General features: G+C 33.9%; 1 protein-coding gene across 3 annotated transcripts in view; it reads left to right on the top strand.

Annotated features, from left to right (window-relative positions):
• The window catches only part of LOC149798857 (protoporphyrinogen oxidase-like), a 92,679-nt gene extending 73,147 nt beyond the window's left edge, over positions 1–19,532 (top strand). For all 3 annotated transcript variants that reach the window (XM_089957762.1, XM_089957761.1, XM_089957760.1), the window contains one exon: positions 13,930–19,532. In XM_089957762.1, coding sequence (XP_089813888.1) covers positions 13,930–14,109 — 180 coding nt within the window. In that variant the 3' untranslated portion in view covers positions 14,110–19,532. The remainder of the gene's footprint in view (positions 1–13,929) is intronic.
• The last annotated feature ends 5,512 nt before the right edge of the window (positions 19,533–25,044 follow it).

Here is a 25,044-nt window from a genome sequence, read left to right on the forward strand (position 1 = left end):
TCTATTTCTTAAATTTAACGTGTTGTTCATGTCAATGAATATATATAAACTGCTGAAAGATTGAATTTAAACATTGTAATGTATTAGAAATGTTCAGATCGCAACTTACCTTGATATCTGTATTAAACTATTCATGTTGTATGTCGAGTGTCAAAATCTTCTGGAATCTTATTTTATATGAATTTGTCACACCCAGAAATGTGTTTATCACACTTAAATTCCCATCCAGACCATCATTTGAATAGCACTAAACTCAATGACTCCAACAGCTGACATCACAAAAATACATCTGCTGGCAAGATGGCCAACACTAGATCACATGACCGGTTCCACACAGAAAATTTGTCACGTTCACTTTTTTTATTAAATTTCACTTGTTGATTTTAAACGCTGGCCTTCTTTTTATACAAGTATAAGTATGTTTTGAATATTTAATGGTGTATTCTTCATTTTTATGCTGGTCAGTATATTTTTAATGTTATCAGCGTTCATCGGTAGTTGTGTACTCTTCACCCAAGCTTAACTGTCTTGATTACGACTTCAGGTACGTTGACGTTTGATGGACATGACATAATACATAATATTTATAAATTTGCTAATGACAAAGTGTAAATGGACAAGTGCTACTGAATTATTTTTACGTAAATTACATCATAGTGTCCATGCTGTGCTATCACATTTGTGAGCACAGAAAGAGTAGTAATATAGAATGCTCAAATGTTTTACAATTAATTAAAATTTTCTGTCTACATTACTTTTAAAAGGAAGCTTTTATTAATATTAAAGTGTCATCATCCATTCTGTTTTGATAAAGCAAATTTATTTCCATCGTTGACCCCGTTTCTGCCCACCTCACACACATCTAAATGTCTAGTCATCGAACTACATGATGTACTTCATAATTACTCCTATTAGTCACAAGTTGATCGGTGGTCCACTAAAACTTGGAATTTGTCAGTTAAATTAGATTTTTGGAGTATGATGTAAATATTATGGGATCAGGTTTATATTTCACGTTACATTTTTACATTTAGTCCAGTTTCTCTGTATGTACAGTCATGAAATATTGGAATATTTCTCTTGTAGATTACTGTGAAACCCTCCAATAACATGTTTCATTATAATACAAATATTTCTCTTGTAGATTACTGTGAAACCCTCCAATAACATGTTTCATTATAATACAAATATTTCTCTTGTAGATTACAGTGAAACCCTCCAATAACATGTTTCATTATAATACAAATATTTCTCTTGTAGATTACTGTGAAACCCTCCAATAACATGTTTCATTATAATACAAATATTTCTCTTGTAGATTACTGTGAAACCCTCCAATAACATGTTTCATTATAATACAAATATTTCTCTTGTAGATTACTGTGAAACCCTCCAATAACATGTTTCATTATAATACAAATATTTCTCTTGTAGATTACTGTGAAACCCTCCAATAACATGTTTCATTATAATACAAATATTTCTCTTGTAGATTACTGTGAAACCCTCCAATAACATGTTTCATTATAATACAAATATTTCTCTTGTAGATTACAGTGAAACCCTCCAATAACATGTTTCATTATAATACAAATATTTCTCTTGTAGATTACTGTGAAACCCTCCAATAACATGTTTCATTATAATACAAATATTTCTCTTGTAGATTACTGTGAAACCCTCCAATAACATGTTTCATTATAATACAAATATTTCTCTTGTAGATTACTGTGAAACCCTCCAATAACATGTTTCATTATAATACAAATATTTCTCTTGTAGATTACTGTGAAACCCACCAATAACATGTTTCATTATAATACAAATATTTCTCTTGTAGATTACTGTGAAACCCTCCAATAACATGTTTCATTATAATACAAATATTTCTCTTGTAGATTACAGTGAAACCCTCCAATAACATGTTTCATTATAATACAAATATTTCTCTTGTAGATTACTGTGAAACCCTCCAATAACATGTTTCATTATAATACAAATATTTCTCTTGTAGATTACTGTGAAACCCTCCAATAACATGTTTCATTATAATACAAATATTTCTCTTGTAGATTACTGTGAAACCCTCCAATAACATGTTTCATTATAATACAAATATTTCTCTTGTAGATTACTGTGAAACCCTCCAATAACATGTTTCATTATAATACAAATATTTCTCTTGTAGATTACTGTGAAACCCTCCAATAACATGTTTCATTATAATACAAATATTTCTCTTGTAGATTACTGTGAAACCCTCCAGTAACATGTTTCATTATAATACAAATATTTCTCTTGTAGATTACTGTGAAACCCTCCAATAACATGTTTCATTATAATACAAATATTTCTCTTGTAGATTACTGTGAAACCCTCCAATAACATGTTTCATTATAATACAAATATTTCTCTTGTAGATTACTGTGAAACCCTCCAATAACATGTTTCATTATAATACAAATATTTCTCTTGTAGATTACTGTGAAACCCTCCAATAACATGTTTCATTATAATACAAATATTTCTCTTGTAGATTACTGTGAAACCCTCCAATAACATGTTTCATTATAATACAAATATTTCTCTTGTAGATTACTGTGAAACCCTCCAATAACATGTTTCATTATAATACAAATATTTCTCTTGTAGATTACTGTGAAACCCTCCAATAACATGTTTCATTATAATACAAATATTTCTCTTGTAGATTACTGTGAAACCCTCCAATAACATGTTTCATTATAATACAAATATTTCTCTTGTAGATTACTGTGAAACCCTCCAATAACATGTTTCATTATAATACAAATATTTCTCTTGTAGATTACTGTGAAACCCTCCAATAACATGTTTCATTATAATACAAATATTTCTCTTGTAGATTACTGTGAAACCCTCCAATAACATGTTTCATTATAATACAAATATTTCTCTTGTAGATTACTGTGAAACCCTCCAATAACATGTTTCATTATAATACAAATATTTCTCTTGTAGATTACTGTGAAACCCTCCAGTAACATGTTTCATTATAATACAAATATTTCTCTTGTAGATTACTGTGAAACCCTCCAATAACATGTTTCATTATAATACAAATATTTCTCTTGTAGATTACTGTGAAACCCTCCAATAACATGTTTCATTATAATACAAATATTTCTCTTGTAGATTACTGTGAAACCCTCCAGTAACATGTTTCATTATAATACAAATATTTCTCTTGTAGATTACTGTGAAACCCTCCAATAACATGTTTCATTATAATACAAATATTTCTCTTGTAGATTACTGTGAAACCCTCCAATAACATGTTTCATTATAATACAAATATTTCTCTTGTAGATTACTGTGAAACCCTCCAATAACATGTTTCATTATAATACAAATATTTCTCTTGTAGATTACTGTGAAACCCTCCAATAACATGTTTCATTATAATACAAATATTTCTCTTGTAGATTACTGTGAAACCCTCCAATAACATGTTTCATTATAATACAAATATTTCTCTTGTAGATTACTGTGAAACCCTCCAATAACATGTTTCATTATAATACAAATATTTCTCTTGTAGATTACTGTGAAACCCTCCAATAACATGTTTCATTATAATACAAATTTGGATATAGCAGAGTAATGGTATTGCACCTGGAATTTTAAAATAATTTCACCCATATCTGTAAGTAATGCAATGTCTTGGTTCCAAAATAAGCAACAGGTTGAATAATTTGGCAAAGATGTCTTGTATTCTTGAGGAAAAATTATTTCTCATCACTTCTTTGTTTTAAATTATGTTACCTCCTTAAAAAAGCTGATAATTGTTCATCTAATTATGACTAAACCATCAACAATAAAGCCATTACATTTTTTTCTTCTAAATGTCTTCAATGCATCTTGTGTACAGTCATTGTTTAATTGAGAGTAAAATTAGGCAATAAATGTTTGTTTAATTTGGGGGGAGCAAGCTGGTCTGTTTAATGGCGGAATACTTATTTTAAAATTGCATTGAGAATAATTGTCAGTAAAGCACTTTTTCTAACGAAGTTATTCATTTTATGTAAAAATGACAGTTATTTTCAAGATGTCCAACTGCTGAGAGATTGTTATTATTGTTGTTGCAACTGGTTTGAACAACCTATTGTATGCAAAAATATTGTGAATTACCTCACTGCTTTATGTTGTTTTTACATAGTCTGGTTCCCTGATCCTTACTCTCCATGCTTTGCTCTCTACTCTTGTGGAATGCAACTCAGTGAGCATTCTAAGCTGGGAACCAGATTAGTTATTGATTCAAATTCACAATCAAACACGATTCGTTTTGTTTAAAAAATGGAACATTTAGTTAATGAAAGAGCAGTCATTGTCAAAAGTCAGTTTTTTTTATTGTTCTATAATAAAATATTGATGACATGATTTCATTGCAAGTAATAGCGAAATTTCTTCTCATCCGTGAGGAAATCTCTGAGTGCTAATTCAGGAATTACAAATAAACTACAAACTCTGAAACTAGCTTTTCATTAATAAAACGTATTTGTGAAACAGAATTTCATCGATCACATTTATGAATGAGTATGCTAATTTAAGGTAGTAGAATTATACTAACGTTCTCCCAAAAAAGTTGTAACAGTGTTCAATTGATTGCTAGAAATGATGTTACCTGACACTAGGCCAGGGCCGCTAGCTCTTACACAGGTTGGATTTTCATGCCTTTTAACTTTTCAGTTAGTAAACGCTTGCAGACATAGCTGTTACGGTAGATTGACATATTTCACATTTGAATACAACAGGGCACATTGTATTTATGATCATTACACTTAAGCCAACTAAAATGTAAAAATAAAACATGCATTTCACTTGATAACAAATATATTTTGATTGGTATTTATTCATGAAGTGTTGCATCAAGTAGGCATTAGTGACAATTTCATTGGTCAAAATTTCATTGTATACTGTTATTTAGGTGTACCAAGAATGCTGTTTGGAAGGAAATGTTAAGAAAATACACAATTTCTTTTTAAAAGTTGATACTTTCATATTGTTGATTCAAATTTCCAGGTCATATCAACCATTCTGACAATAAAATTAGCGATATATCAAGGTTTAAGTTACCAATTTTGATTGTGATTTTCTTCATGTTCAACAAATATGGGTCAGATTTTTGGCACTTTCTTGTAAAAACAAAAACATGGGATCCATGCCTGTCCCCACAATATAAGCGAGTTTAAGAGTTATCAGGGTGAGAGTTATCAATGGAGTGGTGAATTATAGAGAAAATGAGATTGGTTGCTGAGTCTATACACTCTATCTACTGGTACTATTAAGTTGTGAAGTTTCTTATGTATGTATGTATGTATGTATTTAGGTATGTGTGTGTGTGTGTGCACACGTGTATGTATGTGTGTGTGTATGTGTTTATGTATGTATGTATGTATGTATGTATGTATGTATGTATGTATGTATGTATGTAGCAGTGCATGGTTTCCTGCCCCCCCCATATAGTGTCCAGATAAGCTGGTAAACTGAATGAAATATTGCATGTGTATCCATTTATTTGCTATGGATTTCAGTGATCCAGTTACCAGTTTAAATAGATGCATATTAAATAAGAAATAAACAGTGCCTACATATTTGCTGTTATATACATATTTACTATATTGAGGGAAGCATGGAACCAGTACCATGCACCGTTCCATCCATCCATCTGTCTGTCCGTCCATCCATCCAGTCCAAAAATGCAAACATTAATGAGCCTGTAAATCTGATTTAAGTTGTAAAGAAGAAAAACAATTCATTTATACATGTAGGTTTTCTCTTTTCCGAATGATATAAAAAATGGCAATTAAAGTTTACAGAAAAGTATTGTAGTTCCTTCTTATTCCCAAACTTTTTTTTTACAGTATATGTAACAACTGTTATTATATGCTCAATCTTGTCTCTGTTAACTTTGCATTATCAAAATCATGCAGTATTTTACGATACTGAACATCTTGATATTGCACGCACTTGCATGATGCATTTGCCTAAAAATAGTATAGTGTATTAAGAACTTCTGTTTAAACAAACTTTGTACACTCATGTAGTAGACACCTTAGGTTTTGGTAGATTAGATTTGTGAATGAACTACACAAGCCGTTTTGTGCATTTGAAAGTACAGTAAAACCTGTTATGAGAGACCGCCCCTTCTGCCAACCAAAAGAGGTCTCTCAAGACAGGTGGTCTCTCATAAGAGGTGTGTGAAAATGGACTGGTTTTCAGGGTCAATAGTTAGCATTGTTGAAAAATAAATAATACCCATACTCGCTGTACATGTATCATATCCTTTATTCATGAATCTTGTTAAATAATGCATGCATTCCTCTCAAAATATCTTTATATAATAAAGATATACATCTATCAAACAATGAGAATAAAATTTATATTTCAACATCACATTAATATGTACAAAAAATGAACAGTTAGATATGATGTATATATCTTATTTTATACACTTATTCACTTGTTATTTTAAAAGAAATCCATTATATTTCTTTGTTGACATGTTTTACTCAGCTATTTGGTCTGAACATGTATCTCAATTATTGCCTTTTCCTGAATCAACTTCCCACTTACTGGTATGTTTTTACTCCTTGCAACACAAAACCACTCCCATACTCGCTCGTTCAGATCTCCGTAAACTGTCCGTCGTGCCGTGGCATATTTCCTCTGTGCTTGTGCACCTTTCTGCCATTCGTTTCTAATGGACTTCTTGTCTTTGATTACATTTTGAACTTGCGTTTTACCGACGCTTAAGCTGACTGCTATTTTGCGAGTGGTCTCGCCTTTTTCATTTCTTTCAATGACATTAATCCTTTCTTCCAGTGTTAAAATTTTTCTTTTTTTCAGCGGAGATTCTGACGTTGTTATTAGTGTTGACGTTATAAAGACTATCGGTTTTGATCAGGCTTTGGGGAATTGTGGAATAAATATATATTATGTACCAATGAATGAAACCAAAAGACATAATTAACTCATCAGGAAACAATACTGTACATTTATTCTGAGATGAAGTTTAAATCAACAGCGTTATAGCTCGATAAACAAATGTTCCGACCATCTGCACCCAGGTAAACAGATTGTGGCTTGGTGAAACACTAACAAAAGAAATAAAAAATAATTTTAAAAAAATCCGGAAATGATTCTCACTTACTAGTATTAAAGACAATGAGCTCATTCACCCTCTAGGCATTATGGATTAACTGGAAAGAAAACGACGTACTCAAACCAACACTGAAGCCCTTTCAAAACGATTTCTCACTTGGACATAAGGACTACCGGCGTTTTGTGAGTTTTCATACAGAGAAAGAAAAAATACAAACCTCTAAATTGACTGCGTATATCCATCATTACTCCCTTTGATGTTACTCTTACTGGCTATTCACATGACTTCGGCACTACAATGGCGGTTAGTGACATGTACTTTAGTCTGGTTTACTGCAATTTACAAATGACACCGTACGCTGGAGTTGTAAATTTCACAAAACTGGTACTGTAGCAAGACAAATTATTTTTAAATACTTTATTAGAGCAATCTTTGCTATTTATGCAGTCTTTGTTACAAAGGATTAAATGATGTTAGAGGTGTTTATCCCGATATATGGTTGTTCAACTATAGTGTTATTTAATGTGCACTTTGTTTGCATACTACATTTATCCCGAGCTCTAGTGTTTACAAAGGATTAAGTTAAGGTCAGTGGTGTCAATCTGTTTTGATTTTTTGGCGATGCGGTTGTTCATAGCAGTGTCAAAATGCATATTTTGCCAAGAAATCGCGGTCGCTGGTCGCGTTCAGCAGGTGGTCGTTCATAACAGAGCGTTTATATAGTAAAATCGATCCGTGCATTATGATTGTGGTCGGAAATGACAGGTGGTCGCTCATAGCAGAGGTCGCTCATGACAGGTTTTACTGTATACTGATAAAGTTAACAATATGGATGAGTTCACTGACTCAGAAACAAAACTTTCAAACAAGCAAACCAATGTACATGATATTTGTAATGTCAACAATAAACGTGAAAGACACAGTAATTGAAAATACCATTCTAATCATTTAAATAGTTATTTAGGAGAAATATTCATATCTTTTAGAAAATAGAATGGTTCAGACTATAACCAGTGCTCTTTAAAGTCTATAAAATAAAGCACTGAAAAGTATATTGAGGATTAGGTCTATCACAGATCTAACAGAGTGCCATCTTACAAGTCTGTCAAAATATCCATTTTCATTTGCTTGTTATTGCTACTATTTCCTAAGCTGCAATGATGCAAGTAATGCGTGAAGCTTGGCATACAGTTTCGTCCAGATATCTAAATTGCACATAATGAATATGGTGCACTTGGACATCCAATGTGCTACCATTGAGGCCTTCTTGAAAATATTTTTATCACTACTCCTGAATGAATGAATTGGTTTTTCAGTTTGGTCCTTGATGAAAGTTAATTAATTTCCAACATGGTTGCCATAGAGACTGTGTTGAACATCTTGCTATGTTTCCTCCTTCATACCAACATAATGGCTTCTTATGATATCAAGATGGTCCCAAATTAAAACTGTGCTAACCAGACCTCCAACATCATCAACATTATCTTGTTGCTGCTTCTCCTTAAGGGATGATCATATTAACAAAGATCTGAGCATAAAGCTTTACAATTTCATAATCATTTCAAACTAATCAGAAGCAAGAGTCATCCAGACTCCTACTGAAAATGATCAAGGAGTCTCAATTTATATACTGCTTATACTACCCTTTGTTTCCTTGGTGACAAAAAATACTTAGTGCCAAAAATTCTAAGTATCAAAAGACACTTATATGCAACTTGCGTGAAATGTATACCACAGTGCTGTCTAACCCGCAGCCCGTGGGCTGACTTTAAATGGCCCGCCAGATCTTGAGCAGCTATATATTCATTGCTTTTAAGTTTTCTGCTGCAGCCCTTGGCTTCAAGAAAAACATTTTTCAGTGGCCCATGGTGTGAAAAAGGTTGGACAGCACTGGTATACCAAGTGAGTTATGCTCTGGAAACAAAAATGTTTATGGTTAGATAGATAAACAGACATAGCTAAAGTATAGCTGTAAACCCCTGTATTACAAACTGGAGGGATAATTAAAAAAAAAACAACAAGATTTGGGGTCACCTGTATCCACAATCTTGTCAAAATGTCTAACCTCATCTTTTTACTTCTGGTCTACTGATCATAGACCATAATAGTTTTTGGGCTGTTGTCTGTCATTCGTCCTCTGTCCATCCATTATGCCTGCCATGGCAGTCATTTGGACAATATTCTTGTTACTACTCTGCCATCCATTATGCCTGCCATGGCAGTCATTTGGACAATATTCTTGTTACTACTCTGCCATCCATTATGCCTGCCATGGCAGTCATTTGGACAATATTCTTGTTACTACTCTGCCATCCATTATGCCTGCCATGGCAGTCATTTGGACAATATTCTTGTTACTACTCTGCCTAATTGGAAAGACTTAAGAATATGGGGATTTCACTCGATAATTTCTCATGATATCTATTTGGTTCTAAATGAAAATGGTGCTGTTTTGACATTTGACATAGCAGCAATAGCATCCATCTTGAAGATCTTGTAATTGCTACACCTTCAGAACAGAAAGTCATATGAATGTGGAGCTTTCGCTGGAAAACTTCTTTTGGTGTCAAGCTGATGTCAATTAAAAATTGTGCGGATCTGACATCCAATAAAGCCATCACAACAGCAATCTAAAACATCTGCTTATTGCAGCTCCTCCATATTGACATAAGGTTTTCACCACAAGACTAACTATGGTGTCTTTTTGTCAATGGAGATCTTGACCACTTTATAAATAAAAATCCTAATAGTGCTCAGTGACCAAAACTGCAGACCAAGTTTTGTAAATGTACAGAGTCCAGAATCAGCAACTTGAAGTCTAAAAAGCAGTGCTTTTTCAGTTTAGATCGCTCTGGTACAGAAATAACTATGAGTGTATATACATGTGACAGAACCTGGATTTGAAACCAGGAGATTTACAAATTTTGATCAGTAGATTGGCTTCTTAACCAGTAATTTTTATCAGCATAAATTTTGATGTTCTTCAAAGAGATTGAAAACAAAATAAGTTCATTTTTTGCCTTATATGTATTATTTTAATAGTATAATAAAAAGCAAATTCTTTACATGTATCAGATTGAGATTTTGATGGCAATCTTGTGATGATAGTGTGTCAGTTAATTATCAGTTATTGAAAATAGGAGTTTTTTTTATCTTGCAGATCGCTGCAAAGATTTTTTAATAACATCCAATACCATTTTTAGTCTGCTTCATAAGATTACTGTCTGATTATTAAGCTGTGATTATTAAGCTTCACATGGATTCTCTTGTCCAGATTTCCCACTGAATCACTTCGTAATTTGCAAAGAATGGTTAATTTCCTATCTGTATCAGCATTAGAATGTTAATGACAGGACAAATATGCTCAGCCTGCAAAGAACTTTAGCTTTTGTTTCCTTTTGCTGGGTTTGTAAGGTTGATGACTGCTCTTAAATAGTTATGTTCACCCCATGGAAGAAGTTCCTGCCCTTGACTCAATATACATTCCTGTGCCTCATCCTCAAGGGCTTCTTTCTCATCATGGCTCAGATCCAAAAATCTCTTGGCAGGTTACAACACTGTAAAAAATAAAATAATAAAGATTGTTTTACATTTGAAATAAACTGAAAAAATACATCATTCATTAATGCTCTTATTAATAATTTATCAAAATGTTAAAATTGATATGTTGTTAACTGATACATAGCTGTGAAATACACAGTGGAAACTCAGGACCTTTGCCGCTTTGCCTGCACATGATTAAGCTTTGATTTCCATGCCTATTTGAACTTGTAATATTTCTTAACCAATAGTTTCTTAGCATTGGGACAAAAATTAACTTATCAGCATTTTGCAGTGAATAGAACAAAATATGTAATAGTTGTCCTTAAATATTCATTTATAAACATCTTGAACAATGCAAAAATATTGCACCATAACAGAAAAAAATTAAAATACTTACTCTTAGTGTATCTACCAAAATTATTTATTATGGCCCATCTCTCCATCTTTTCTTCCCTCCATCAAAGCTGTGGTTGGATAATTTTCTTCAAAGGCTCAGAGTCTGGTACAACACCTTTTATTTCTTTATTAATTCCCCACATTCACCCAATAATTATAGACCTTTCATGATTTTTAGCTGCTTTAGTAAACCTTTTATATATGTTCTTGAAAAAAGATTTCAGAAATTTCTAGATTTTCATGATGTTTTCAAAGAGAGCCAAGCAGGGTTCAGGCCTGGCTATTCAACTACAGATCATGTATTTTGTCTTCACACTCTTACTGAAATTTTAAAACTTGTAAGATGAAATTATTTTGTGCTTTTATTGATTTTAGTAGCGTTTTCAATAATGTTTGAAGGATAGGCATGTCTATGAAACTATTAGACAACAGTGTGAATGGGAAAATGTTTAGAGTAATATATAATAGGTATCATAAAATTAAATCTTGTGTCAGTTATGCTGGAGAGCAATCAGCTTTCAGTGTAGTGAAAGACTTCAAATTTTTTTTTTTAGAAAATGAGTGTACTAGCATGCAGTTACTTTTTATCTGGTCTCATAATGTCTTTCTTTCTTTGAATTCTTATACTACTTTACGCATATGACACTGTTATTTTTGGCACTGACGAAAAATCTTTCCAACATAATTTAAATTTGCTTTATGAATACTTAGAGCTATGTAAGTTGAGTATTAATTTTACAAAGACAAAGATCTTTATTTTTGGAACACAAAATGATGTTAAATATAGATCAGCTAGAATCTGATAGAAATATGTACAGAATTTAAATGGTTTGGTGTTACTTTTTCTAAAAATCAAAGGTTTATTAAGTCTACTAAATACAAAGTTGATCAAGCTAGAAAGGCCATGCTTCTAGTTTTCCCAAAAAATAAAAGGTAAGATACTTCAGTCTTTCCATAGACCTGTAATTGCATCTTTTCAATCATACTATATTTCCCATTTTACTATATGGGTGTGAAGTTTGGGAGTTTGAAAGCATTACAATTATTGAAAATTTGCATACTGAATTTTTAAGAAACATCATAAAGCTGAGGAAGAGTACTCCTACTTATATGCTGTATTCAGAACTAGAAGGGAAACATATTGATATAATTGTCAGATCACGAATGATAGGATTTTGGTTGTCCATTATCAATTGCAAGATGGACCAAATTCTCTAGACTCTTTATCAAATACTTTTCTACAAGGCCAGTGCTAATGCCAATACATGTACTTATAAATGGACAAATAGCATGAAGAACATTCTGATTACTGTTGGAGACCTGACCTAAGTTATGAATGTATTAATATTCCAAAAGGAACAAAAAGCATCACAACAGAAACTTTAAAAGACCTTTATATACAGGAATGGCAATCGTCAGTAACCTTATCATCCGAGGGGAAATTTCACCATTGTTTAAAAGAAGACCTGAATATGGAAAATTACTTATTATTGTTACCTAAGAATCAGTATTTACCATTGATAAAGTTCAGGACTTCAATCACAGACTCCCCATTGAACTGGTCTTTGGGACAATGCACCATTTGAAGAAAGAAAATGTAATCATTGTGAAACAAATGACATTGGGGACGAATACTATTATTTGTTTATGTGTCTCAAATTTCACAAAGAAAAGGGTTTGTTTCTACAACAAATGTTCTATTGCTGCAAACCATTTTTTTGGAAAGTTACGAGCCCTACTTGCCACCAAAAATTGCTAAATTCTCCAAAAATCATGCCAAATTTGTTACTGTAATAATGAAAACAATATCATAAACTTGGTCGTGTCTCGGATTCAGAAAATGTGGGTATGTGAGAATGCTTGCCAGTAGCTTCTCATGGGTCAGTGGTTCTTTCCTGGGTTCTTCCTCCACCATTAATACTGGCCGCCATGTATAGCCTATCATGTGCTGAAAAATGGCGTTAAACCCCACAACAACAACAACAACTCTCTCCTCTTACAACTTTTGTACACTCCAGGAGAGACATTGTGCTCTATGAGAACGATGTTACATTTATGTACCCAAATGATATCACAAATGTCCAAATGTTTATGATTGTAAATGTTGACCTATGATGTGATTTATATGTCCGTATGTTAGTGATGTTGCCTTACAATAATGTAGCAGTTGTTGTATTCTCATATGCCACCTATGTGTGGCCTGAGATTTATTTTTATTAATAAAAGTTCTGTTCTGTTCTGTTTATTTAAAACAGCAAAGAAAAAAAACTCCCTGAATTCCTACAATAAGTTAATCAATTAATACTTTGTTGTGTACACATATCAGCTATTCTTTAACAATTCTAATCTTATTTATTTGCTATGCATCATTGCACTAGTCATTGTACTGGTGGAATAGTTATGTTCCTAAGTAGACTGGTTCTGGCTGGTTTCTCTAATGTTTTGATAGAACATGTAAAAATACAGTGTTTGTGTTTTTTTTAATTTATTTATAGTTTTTTAAATTTTTAATTTTCAAAAGTGGTAGATTTCAGCTATAAACCAGTATGTTCATTGATGGCCTTTAAAATGGTATTTTGGGCATACCACCAGTAGAATCACGTGTATATGATTGAAATCCAGACATTTCGGCTATTTTGTATTTTGTTGTGCTTGACTTACTAATTTAGTGGTCATACTTGATACAGATTATTAACATTGAAAACCTTACGTAGACAGACCTCCAAGAATTCTATCATATTTCTGAGAATTCAAAAGCAGTCAAATCTGTGACTAAGCATAAAGTGACTGATTTAACTTGATCCTGTAGCCCATTCTGATATGTAGTCTTTTGCTTGCAATTTCAGGAGTGCATACCTCAGTATTTGGTTGGCCACCATCAATTGTTAGAGAGAATATTCACCTACATACAAGACAGAAACCTGCCTCTAAGCCTGGTGGGATCCTCCTACCGTGGTCCCAGCATTAATGACTGTATTAATAATGCACGCCTTGAAGTGGAGAGAATTTCAAAGCGTTACTGTTAAAATGTATAATTAAACAGTCTGCCTGAGAGTTTTTTTCATTTTCACTAGGAGACCATTAGGAACTGCCATATTTCACATAAATTTTGTACCCATTCATACATGTGAGAGAACCATGACATCAAGATCAGAGATTCAAAAAATTTGGTCAGTGGATTGGCTTGTAAATCTGATTCACTAGAAGTTTTTATCTACATAAATTCTATGTATTTTACTGCGATTGAAAACAAAGCTAGAATTTTTTGCCATAATATGTATTCTTTTCATATTATGATAAAACTGTAAGCTTTGAACACGATTCCAATTCTGTTGTGCAATGGTACAATAATAATTAACACAATAATAATTAACACAAGTCAGGGTATTGTCATTTAAATGAAAAAGGAAGATTTGTTTATGTCACAGTTCACTGCAAAAATGTTTTAAACATAAAATCCACAAGCGGGGCCCTGAGTGGCCGAGTGGTCTAAAGTGCTCTCCATTTGCATTTTTAGTTTCCTTCACCAATGTACTGCAGCTGATGATATTCATGGTTATTATTATATTTCATACTTAACATGCTCTGACTAGTTCTCTGGACCAGATTTCCTCAATGTAGTGGTGTCTGTATATGTCAGTGACATCATTTCTTCCAGCAAATATTATATTAAAATAAATGTTCCATGAAACACACCATGCTAAAACAGGACTCCTGCTCAAATGTAAACTGATATCCATGCATTGTTGAACTTTTTGTAAAAAATTTTAGCCAGTGCTTTCTTTAACATTGGGAGAAAGCTCACCTGTGCCAAAGGTTGGCTGATTTTTAATCAAAGACTTGCAATTCAGTATGACCCCCCTTCGATCCCTTTATTACATATAAGACCTGAATAAAATTTCTATCTTTGACATGAATTTTCTAAATCACTACTGTACTGTAATCAGTGTAGAGTATGTTGTGTACACATGTCAGCCACTGTGTAACTCTCAGTCAGATTTTACTCAGCATGAATCTCAGTTATTGCAATGGTGGAACAGTTCCTGTATCCAGTAGACTGTTTCTGACTGGTTCTATAATGTGTATAAATACTGTTTCATTTTCAAAGTTAAACAAAAATCTTTTAATTTTTGAAAGGAGTCAATTTCAAATATAAAGCAGTCTGTGTGGTAGATGTCCTTTCAAATGATATTCTTCTGACCCATAAATATCATAATTGTGTCTTGTGATTTCATTTTTCCTACAGAGAAGTTGGTATTTAATGTTTTGGTAAAATTCTTAATTTTGTACAAATGAGATCTCAGATAAGAAGATCGACTGTATCAAAAATAAATAAGTACAGTAAAATCTGTCTTGAAAGACCACTGCTATGAGAGGCCTGCTTCTCAGTGCAAGACTTGATCATTTAGAAGTATGACCCATCATGAGAGACCACCTGTCTTGAGAGACCATTATATTTTTGGCCATGGGTGGTCTTTCAAGACTGATTCTACTATATATGCAATTTAAAAAGAAAAATGGCAGTTATAAAGGTAAGTTTGACAGAATATGTGTTTTATGCCTGCCATTTGTATTCCATGTATTTTGAGAATTTTCTTTGCCACCAGCTAGTAGGAAGTATTTTCAACAGAATGTCTATTTAACTGAAATGAGGACAGTCAATTTTGGACATCTAAATTAGCAGCTCACTGATTGCCCTCCACCATCTGCTAACAGTTGCTACAATTAAACCTGTGTATAAAGACAATCAAGTAAACATAAAAAATTGTCCTTCTTACAGAAGTGTCTTATTTTATATCGGGCCATTGTTCTGAATGTACCTTAAAAGCTGGTATAACTAAGACTCATTGCATGGAAAGTGAAAACTTAAAAATTGCAAAACATTCATATAAATCCAGTCAGCATCATTCACAGGTCAAAGGTTGGCACAACATTAATCTATTCCACTTGACACTGCCATCAACAATGATTTTGGCTAAAATCAAAATGTAAGATTTATGTCATTGATGCTATCAGCTCTTTTTTGTAACTTGCAGTATTCATTTATAAAGCAATGATTTCACTAAGGTAAAAAAAAAAACATGGGCCTTTTAATGCCAATTTATTTAAACCAGAAACAGTAACATGAAAAATTAATTTTCTTGTATTCTCAATGTAATTTTATTATTATTATTATTATTATTATTATTATTATTATAATTATTATTAATGTAGACATAAGCTTAATATTAATGCACTTCACTGTGTTAAGTATATCTATATTATGCACCTACTTTTTGTCCATCATTGTAGATTATACTTTAAGCAAATGATCATTTGTACAGGACCTATTTTCATTGCTAACTTTTGTCCATGATTATATTTGGCAAAGAATATGTTGATACAGATTTTTGAGTGCAGTATATTCTAGAAACAATTTAATGGAATTTTCCAATTAGAAATTACTTGCATTGGAGGAATTTACACAAATTGGGACTCGTTCAAGACACTGGATTACATCACTGTGGAACATCAGGACATTCAGGACTATTGAAATTCATTCATAACATTCCATACTTTTGGACTTGTGTTAGGACACTTAGGATTATTTGGGATTTAATTCACCATACTGTAAGTGTTTACACTTTGTAACTTAGAAAAATAATTTTTTTGTTGATTTTACATAAATTGTTGGTTTCAGTTTCTTTATATTACTTACTTAAACACTTACATTTATAACAATAATTGTAGGCTTATCCAAGATCTGAATTTCTTTAAAATATTTCAGAGATATGAAAAATTGTATTTGAAATTTATATTGACTTTGTTTGGAATATTCATTATTCCTGGTAAAGATTTTAATTGCACACATTTGAGAAATCTTTAATGAAACCAGCAAGCATTTACAATGTCATCTAATGTCAAGAGGTTTGATTCAGATCTTACATATGACTGGTTAGAATCTGTGTTAATGGATGAGTTGCTTGAGCCTGCCAGACATTATGCTATTGACGAAGTCAATGTCTCTGTGACAAAGCAAAATATAACAAATATTTTGGTTCAGTATTTGGTGGGGAAAGAAAATTTTGGATGATAATACTTTGGGTTTTATTAATAAATATGTCTCTATTTTTGATTGAAAATTAAAGGAATTGCAGTTAAAAAACCAGATGGACTTAAAATTAAGAAAGCTTCCGCTTCAGAAAGAAATGTGAATTCAGAAAGAAAAGAGAAAAATACAAATTTTTGGAGTAAATTAAGACAGATGTTATATGAATATGTACACTTGTTTCAAGATTTTGCACCAAGAACAAATAAAATCTATCACGAAGTTGAGATTGTAGATGCTACACATGTGAAACAGTATCTTGACAAAATAAATCCTCTCAATCATGAATGTTTGAAGGAAAAAAAATCCAGTATTTGCTGGAGAATTATTCATAGAACCAAGTAAAATTATCTGGAGTTCACCATGTATTCTTGTGCTGAAGTCAGGTACTGCATTCTGTACGTGTACAGTTAACAGTGTCACAAAAACGGATTCATTTCCAGTGCAAGGCATCAGTGGCAGCATTGGTAAAATTGGAAATGCAAAATATGTTACCAAGTTTAATCTTTTAAAGGATTCTGGCTACCTCTACTCGTGGAAAGACATTTCGGCATTTGCAGCTTCAGCTTTAACACTCAGCTTCCTACTTTTTATATGTTCCCTAGTGTTTTATACGAAGATAACCATAACGGTTAGTGATCCATGCAGGAGACTCTCAATGGAACATTCTGTAAATGTAAACATCCTGAAGAACCATTTTACTAGTCATATGGTTACAACCACACAATCAACATGTACTTTTTACTGTTAATTCTTGTACTGTCTGATGATATTGAAGTAAACCAAGAGGCCCTAATAAGTGCAAGAACTGTCTGGCCCTGTCCAGTTTACAAGTTTGCTGTTAACTAGTCTTGAGAAGTGATTGCCAGTTATGTATGGCAACACCAATGATGCTTTCATTATGCCCAGAGTGCTGGAACAATCATATCTTGCTTGAAAATGATGCATTTGTGACAGCCTAAGCTTCACCTTTCGTAGCTATGAGCTACATATGTCTAACTCCTTTTTACTGCTTACTTCTATCGACTCTGAACTGAATTAATTCAATTCAGCATATTCAGCCACACCAGTAGCCCTCTGGACTGAAACATTTCTACATCCTCAGGAAAAAGTCCCAATGTCAGATGCAGATTAACAACTTGAACAACAATTACAAATGATACAATTCCTATTACAGATCTGCCAAGTAAACAAAACTTGCGTATCTCGAACATCAACAGTAGAAAGAAAACAACTCTGAATTCAGCTCCACCACGCTCATTGCATGAAATCCGACATGTGGAACTGAAACGTAGCTCAGAGGCATCAAATCAGGTAAAACCCCATAAGGAAATGTCTTAAAAAAGTTGGTACCATTGATAAACTGATAAATTTAAATATATTTATATATGCCTCTTGACCAAAGAATGCAATACATTTGCTTCAACTGCCGGGACATAAATTGGGACACACACAGTCTCTAGTGGCCCAGCATCCAAGATCGGAACATCCAATAGCACCTAATAAACACTGTGAATTCATCCATGTGCAAATTCACGAGGAACCTACTCGTGATGATAAGCTTCTTGACCTTGTATTTCCATTGCTGGTCAGATCATCTGTTAGTGCTCCTGGGATATTAGATGATGGCATGGTTATTGTGGATATTAAACCTGCCTTCTGCAACCAGAAACCAAACAAATATTTCCGTTCTCTAGAGCTAATTGGGAATATATACGTATAAACTGGAATAGCATTTCCCATGCAAACTATCAACAGTAAACACAAGGTAACACCACAGTTGACATTGAAGACCTATAATCAGCATTTCAAAATTGAAATTTTAAAATCCCAGGAAAAAAGTACCTTCTAAAGTGAGTTGAAATAAACTTTCACTGTCATGCATCAGCAGGAAGCTTCGTTGATCACTAAAGGAATAGGCATGACTCTGCAAACAAGGAAAACGTTTGAACCAAATACACGCAGCTCCAGAAAGAACGTAAAAAAGCAACAAAAAACAATTCAGAAAGGCAGGATGGGACCTTGTCAACAATGTTATTTGTGAAGGGCTATTAGGAATGAAACTCTAAACCATTCTGGAAGTATTTCAAAACAAAGAAAGAGAACATTGGTACAGCACCCCTCAAGCAGAAAGACAACCTTATTACAGATTCTGAAGCCAAGGCAAGCATCTTAGTCGAGTAATTCCTCTCGGTTTTTATCGGCAACAGTGACAACTCTTTAGCAGAAGTTAAAGTGCAGACCTGATCATTATAAAACGATACCGTTGACTTTTGCCGTTCTTGTGTTACATATTTAGGACCTATTTTGGGTTGCGGTCTAGTTAAACCTGTAAAAGATAAAGTCAGTTATGTCTGTGAATTCCTAGTTCTTTTTAGTAGAAAACGATGCGATATTTGGGTATGGCTGGATATTATCATAAAGTTTGCGCCAATTTTTCTATATATGCTTTACCACTGATACATTTGTTTAGTAAGAAATGCAAGTTGCAGTAGTAAGCCAAATGTCAATAGGACTTTGATAAATTAAAGGCCATACTTAAGAGTGCACTAATTCTTTTCAGCTCCGAATATTGGCCAGTTTTTAAAACGTCTGTTAATGCATGCGATATATGAGTTGGTGGAGTATTGATTCAAGAAGATGAAAATGGTGCGAGATGAAATCGCCAAGAAAACCATTGTAGTTGCAAAATTAAAAAGCATGTGTCATCGTGCATGAGACTTCTGAAGTCGCCTCCGCAGCAACGTTTGGCCTTGGTGTGACGGAAATCGCGACAACAGCAATATGTTAAGCACGCCAATCAGATTTACTGTCTGGGCTATACCAATTGCAACTGGTGGGGCAGGAGGCACTGGCGAAATAACTTCATTACAGCGGCACAGGCGAATACACGTCCATGTGGACATTCTTGCGGCAACACAAATCAATCTCAACACAATTGCCAGGCTGTACTGGGTGGCAATCGAAGATGGAACGATTTCCATGACCAAGATTGAGATCGTATTGGTCAAAGTGAAAAACGTCTGATGACTCTGTGCACAGATACGTAACCGGGACTCCCTCGACATAGAACTGAACCAGGATTTCATTTACAGGCAGTTGCCGCGTTGATCAACAAAACTGCATGCGAGACCGCTTTGGGTTCCGGACATGTGGTATTTTATATTACACGCACGATCTCAAACGATTAGCTCCCGTGTAGATTCTGAAACTGTGCGGGTTTATTTATAGCGAAACATGTTGGTGGCGTGCGCGTTTGTTCGATCATGGGGTGGGTAAGAAAAGGCTGGTCAGATGAATAAAACTGGTATTTGCGAAAAGGGAACGAAGGCGCGTGCCCTGCTCGGTAACATAAATCTCAAACCTTCATTCTTCTTCACTCTACAGAAAGAAGGTTGAAGTAATTTACTTGAATTAATTAGTTGTCATCATTATCCCTGCTAACTATTAATGACTACCTACATAACCTACTGACATTTGATATTCTGTCACAAATACATTATCGTATGCCTGTCACATGCACATTATCGTAAGCAGCAGAGAGGGCGATCAGACCACTTAAGGGAGTTGTCACCCTTGTGTTTGGACCAAAAAAAAAATAGTCACCCTTCATAGAGGTCAATACCACGTCTACGATTATTGTTTGTCCCAAACAGAATTGTAGACGCCCCCTCTCTGCTGCTATTCATGTTGTAAAAGAAATTTTTACCACCATATCAAGTTTGATGAATATTTTTCTTTTCATCTGAATCATGGGAATCTTCGGAATCTTCATCTGAATCATGGGAATCTTTTGTTTTGTTCTTCAAGTAATATTCAAGTTCTGATGGTGGTTTTTCTATTTTTGGATTTATGTTCTTTCTGTGTTTATAATATATCATCAAACTTCTGTATCGATCTCCACCGCAATTTTTGCAAATCTGATATAATCCTCTAACGCCGTTGTTACATCCAACACAACTTCGTGGACCAGCATGAGGATTTTTCTTTATAAGATAATTATGTTTCTTGCAATATTCTCCACGACATTTTTTATCACATTTGTTAGTGGTTCCTTGATGCAGCCACACACAGTTGCTCATTATATGAATGATATCTTTTTAATTAAATTTAATTTTATCATCCAAATATTTTATCAAGACCCACACGATATCTTGTTCTTGGATCATGTAAATTTATTGTTATAAATCCGTGCAGAGTAGCTTGCGCTTGTGAGAAGAAATTTTTGAATTTAATTATATCCATGTCACCACCACACCAAGTTTGATGAATATTTCTAAGTGTGTGTGTGTCTACGCCATTAAACACAACTAAAATGTTGCAGTTGTCTCTGATCACTTTCGGAATTTGTGTATATCGTTGAGTAACATAGATCACGTCTGTATTTTTATGTCTACCTCGGGAAAATATTCTGGCTGGATTTGATTGTTTATCTAGCATCACATCGTCGTATACAACTAAATTATTAATAAATCCGTCTATGGAATCTATGGATGGTGCTTCATCAATATCGGTTATAAACTCTATAACATCATTACCTTCATCCAGTAATCACGCGTTTTCATTGAAATCTTTAAGTACATCATAACATCGTTGATCATCAGCGGATGGTGCTACCAGATACAACTTATCCCATTTCAACCATCTCATTATCAGATTAAGTAATAACTGCGTCTTACCCGATCCAGATGGTCCTATGATAATCATTCTGATGGAATTTGGTAACGCAGGGTGGTGTTTAACTGGCTCTCGTTTTCTTGTTGCTGAGAAATCAATTATATCCATATATATATTATGTCATGAATTTATATTGCTTACATTGTAGAGTTAAAACTCCAACTACTGATTTAGCTACGGTTACAACAAAAAATAAAAAAATAGCGTATGGTGGAAAATGTTCTGTATGTGGTAGAAAGAAATTTTCGTTTTTACCTAATAAGCGCGGTGGTGATATTGCTAATTTGATGTCAGAGTTTCCAGGTGCTCCATGGGCTAAATACAGCAGAGAAAAACATCTACCGGGATATAATTATTGCGGTCCTGGTACCAGACTTGATATCAGGCTCGATAATCAGGATCAACCAAAACCAGGCGAGGAACCAATAAACGCTATTGATCGAGCTTGTCACGCTCATGATGTAGCTTATAAAAGTAAAAATCTACAAGATAGACATATTGCAGATGTGAAATTAATTCATGCATTAAATTCTATAAAAAATAAAAATATTAGAGAATCATTAGGTAATTGGTTAGTAAGATCAGCGATGAAAGGTAAATTAGCACTTGGGGCTGGTAATTAATAATGGAATTGATTTATTATTCACCAAGAGGATACTGGAGAGGCAAAGCAGCAATTGGTAAACTTGCTGATGCAGCAGCGGTTAAACATTCTACTGCTAAAACGTGGTTATCCAAACAAGCAATATGGCAAATTTATCTACCACCACCGAAACGAATTCAGTACGCGTATTTCGATGTCAGTGTTCCTAATGAAGTTCATCAAGCTGATATTCTGTTTTTACCGCATGATACTGTGCGTAGAAAAACATACAAATACGCGTTAACCTTAGTTGATGTTGCAAGTAGATATAAAGAAGCAGAGCCGCTATCAGCGAAAACATCATCTGAAGTAGCCGACGCATTTGAACGAATTTATCAATGAGGACCATTACGATGGCCACAGCTGCTACAGGTTGATCCTGGTAAGGAATTTCTTGGTCCAGTATCATCGTTGATGAAACAACATAATACCAAAATACGACGAGGTCATACTGCAATTCATCGTGATCAGGCAATTGTTGAGCAATTTAATCAAACACTTGCTGAGCGGTTATTTGGATATCAATACGCGAGGGAATTTATTCAGGATAAAAGATCTCGCGAGTGGGTTGCAAGATTACCAAGCGTGATAGCTGCATTAAATAATGAGATTACACGAACAACCAACATGAAACCCATTAATGCAATTACGAAAAGAAATATACCAACACAACGAAAAGATGTTGAAAAACAAAAAATATTGGGTGATGTTACAGTTAGATATTTATATGAGCCTGGTGAACTTGAAGGTGGTAAAGCGAGAGCAACTGATCCTATTTGGAGTGTTACCACACACAAAATATCCACTGTGACAAGATCCTCAGGGAGACCTGCAATCTACAGATTAGATTCGGCTGCTCCTCAGCGTGGATTTACACGTGAACAACTACAAATAATCCCTGCGGATACACAACTACCACCGCGATCACTTAACTAGCACTAGCGCCAAGGGTGCCAGCACCCCGACGTCAATTACACTCAAGACAGGTCAACATGGTATTTTCTCGTGTATGACCGCGACTATTATCTTTTCTATCTACGGTAAATTGTCTTGAATCATTACTCGAATACCGCCATAACATTATACAATTACAACTTGCGCAATGATTATTCTGCTGCTGTTTTAACTCAGTAATAAATTCAACATCAAGATCAAAGTCACGTTTATTTTTTTTATCAGATTGTTTGTATCCAATTAATTTTTTTCTTATTATATCATCATCGATGATGTTAAATTTATCAACGATTTCAGGAATTATAATTCTACGTAATTGAGATATTTTTCTGACCCTCGATACCGCTAAATAAACTAAATTTGACCACTCAATGCGATCGTCTACAATCCACACTCGTGTGTCAGAAATAGTTAATCCCTGAGACGAGTGGATCGTCATAGTGTATCCCAACACCCATGGAGATTTGTCAGCGCGTAATGCATCTTCGACCACACTGATATCAACGGCGACAATATCATTTAATACGAGATTCTGTTTTTCAGTCTGTCCTGGAATATCAACATTAATATTCTGTTTTCGTGTATCTGATGGTCTATAACACAACGGTACGGGTAATTCTGAATATTTTTCTTTATGCAGCTGAAATAACTGCTGTTGTAAATCGTCTCTGATTATTTTTCTGCTTGCTACGATCAGATCGCTGGGTCTCCATAAATTTAAAAAATCACTCATTGAGGTCTCTGAGATCACTCCACGTATTATTTCACACTGAATTTTGTTTGATTGTAATCTGATTAATTTTTTAAATTCCTTTAAATTTGCATCGAGAGCTCTATGATCATCATCTATTTCTTCGTAATAATCAACGAAATTTTTTAACCAATCATGTGGAGATGGTCCAACAAAAGGCGGCGGTTGACCATGATCGCCACACATTATTATAGCGGTATTTTTCGTCAACAACCAATCAAGAAACATTTTTAATGTATCCAATGACACCGTACATATCTCGTCCCAAATAATTATTCTAGGTATATATTTTTCTCCCATTCGTTCAGGAGTCCATGTATCCCCGCGCCACCTAAAGAAACTATGATACGTACACGATTGTACTTGCCGCTGTTTCATCTCGCGTGCAAGTCTATGTGTGGGTGTCAGCACGATCATATCTGAATTTCTAAAAACATCAATTGCTCGAGTCGTTTTGCCGCATCCACCAGATCCATTGAGATATACTGTCTTATATCTGGTTATTGGATCACTCAATGATGGCGCTTTCGACATTTCTGATATTTTATTACCCTTACGATAAAAATCTCTCATTGGAACATCTGCTGATTCTGTATAATTGTGTAATAATTCTTTTTTTATTCTCCACGAACCCCATCGTTCATCATTACTTGTAAATTTCATAACAGATTCTAAATATTTACTTAAAATATAAAACGAATCTGTTGCGACTCTGACTGCGGTCTCAGGAAATCTATTAATCATCGATAATAAATTTATGGAAACATAAGCCAACATGGAAGATCTTAGATGAGTATACTGTGGGGAGACGTCATTTATGTAACTAACGATCGTACCCAATTTTGTTC

This window comes from Sinohyriopsis cumingii, chromosome 5 (genome assembly GCF_028554795.1).
Source record: "Sinohyriopsis cumingii isolate HCF-2022 chromosome 5, ASM2855479v2, whole genome shotgun sequence".
Classification (NCBI taxonomy): domain Eukaryota; kingdom Metazoa; phylum Mollusca; class Bivalvia; order Unionida; family Unionidae; genus Sinohyriopsis; species Sinohyriopsis cumingii.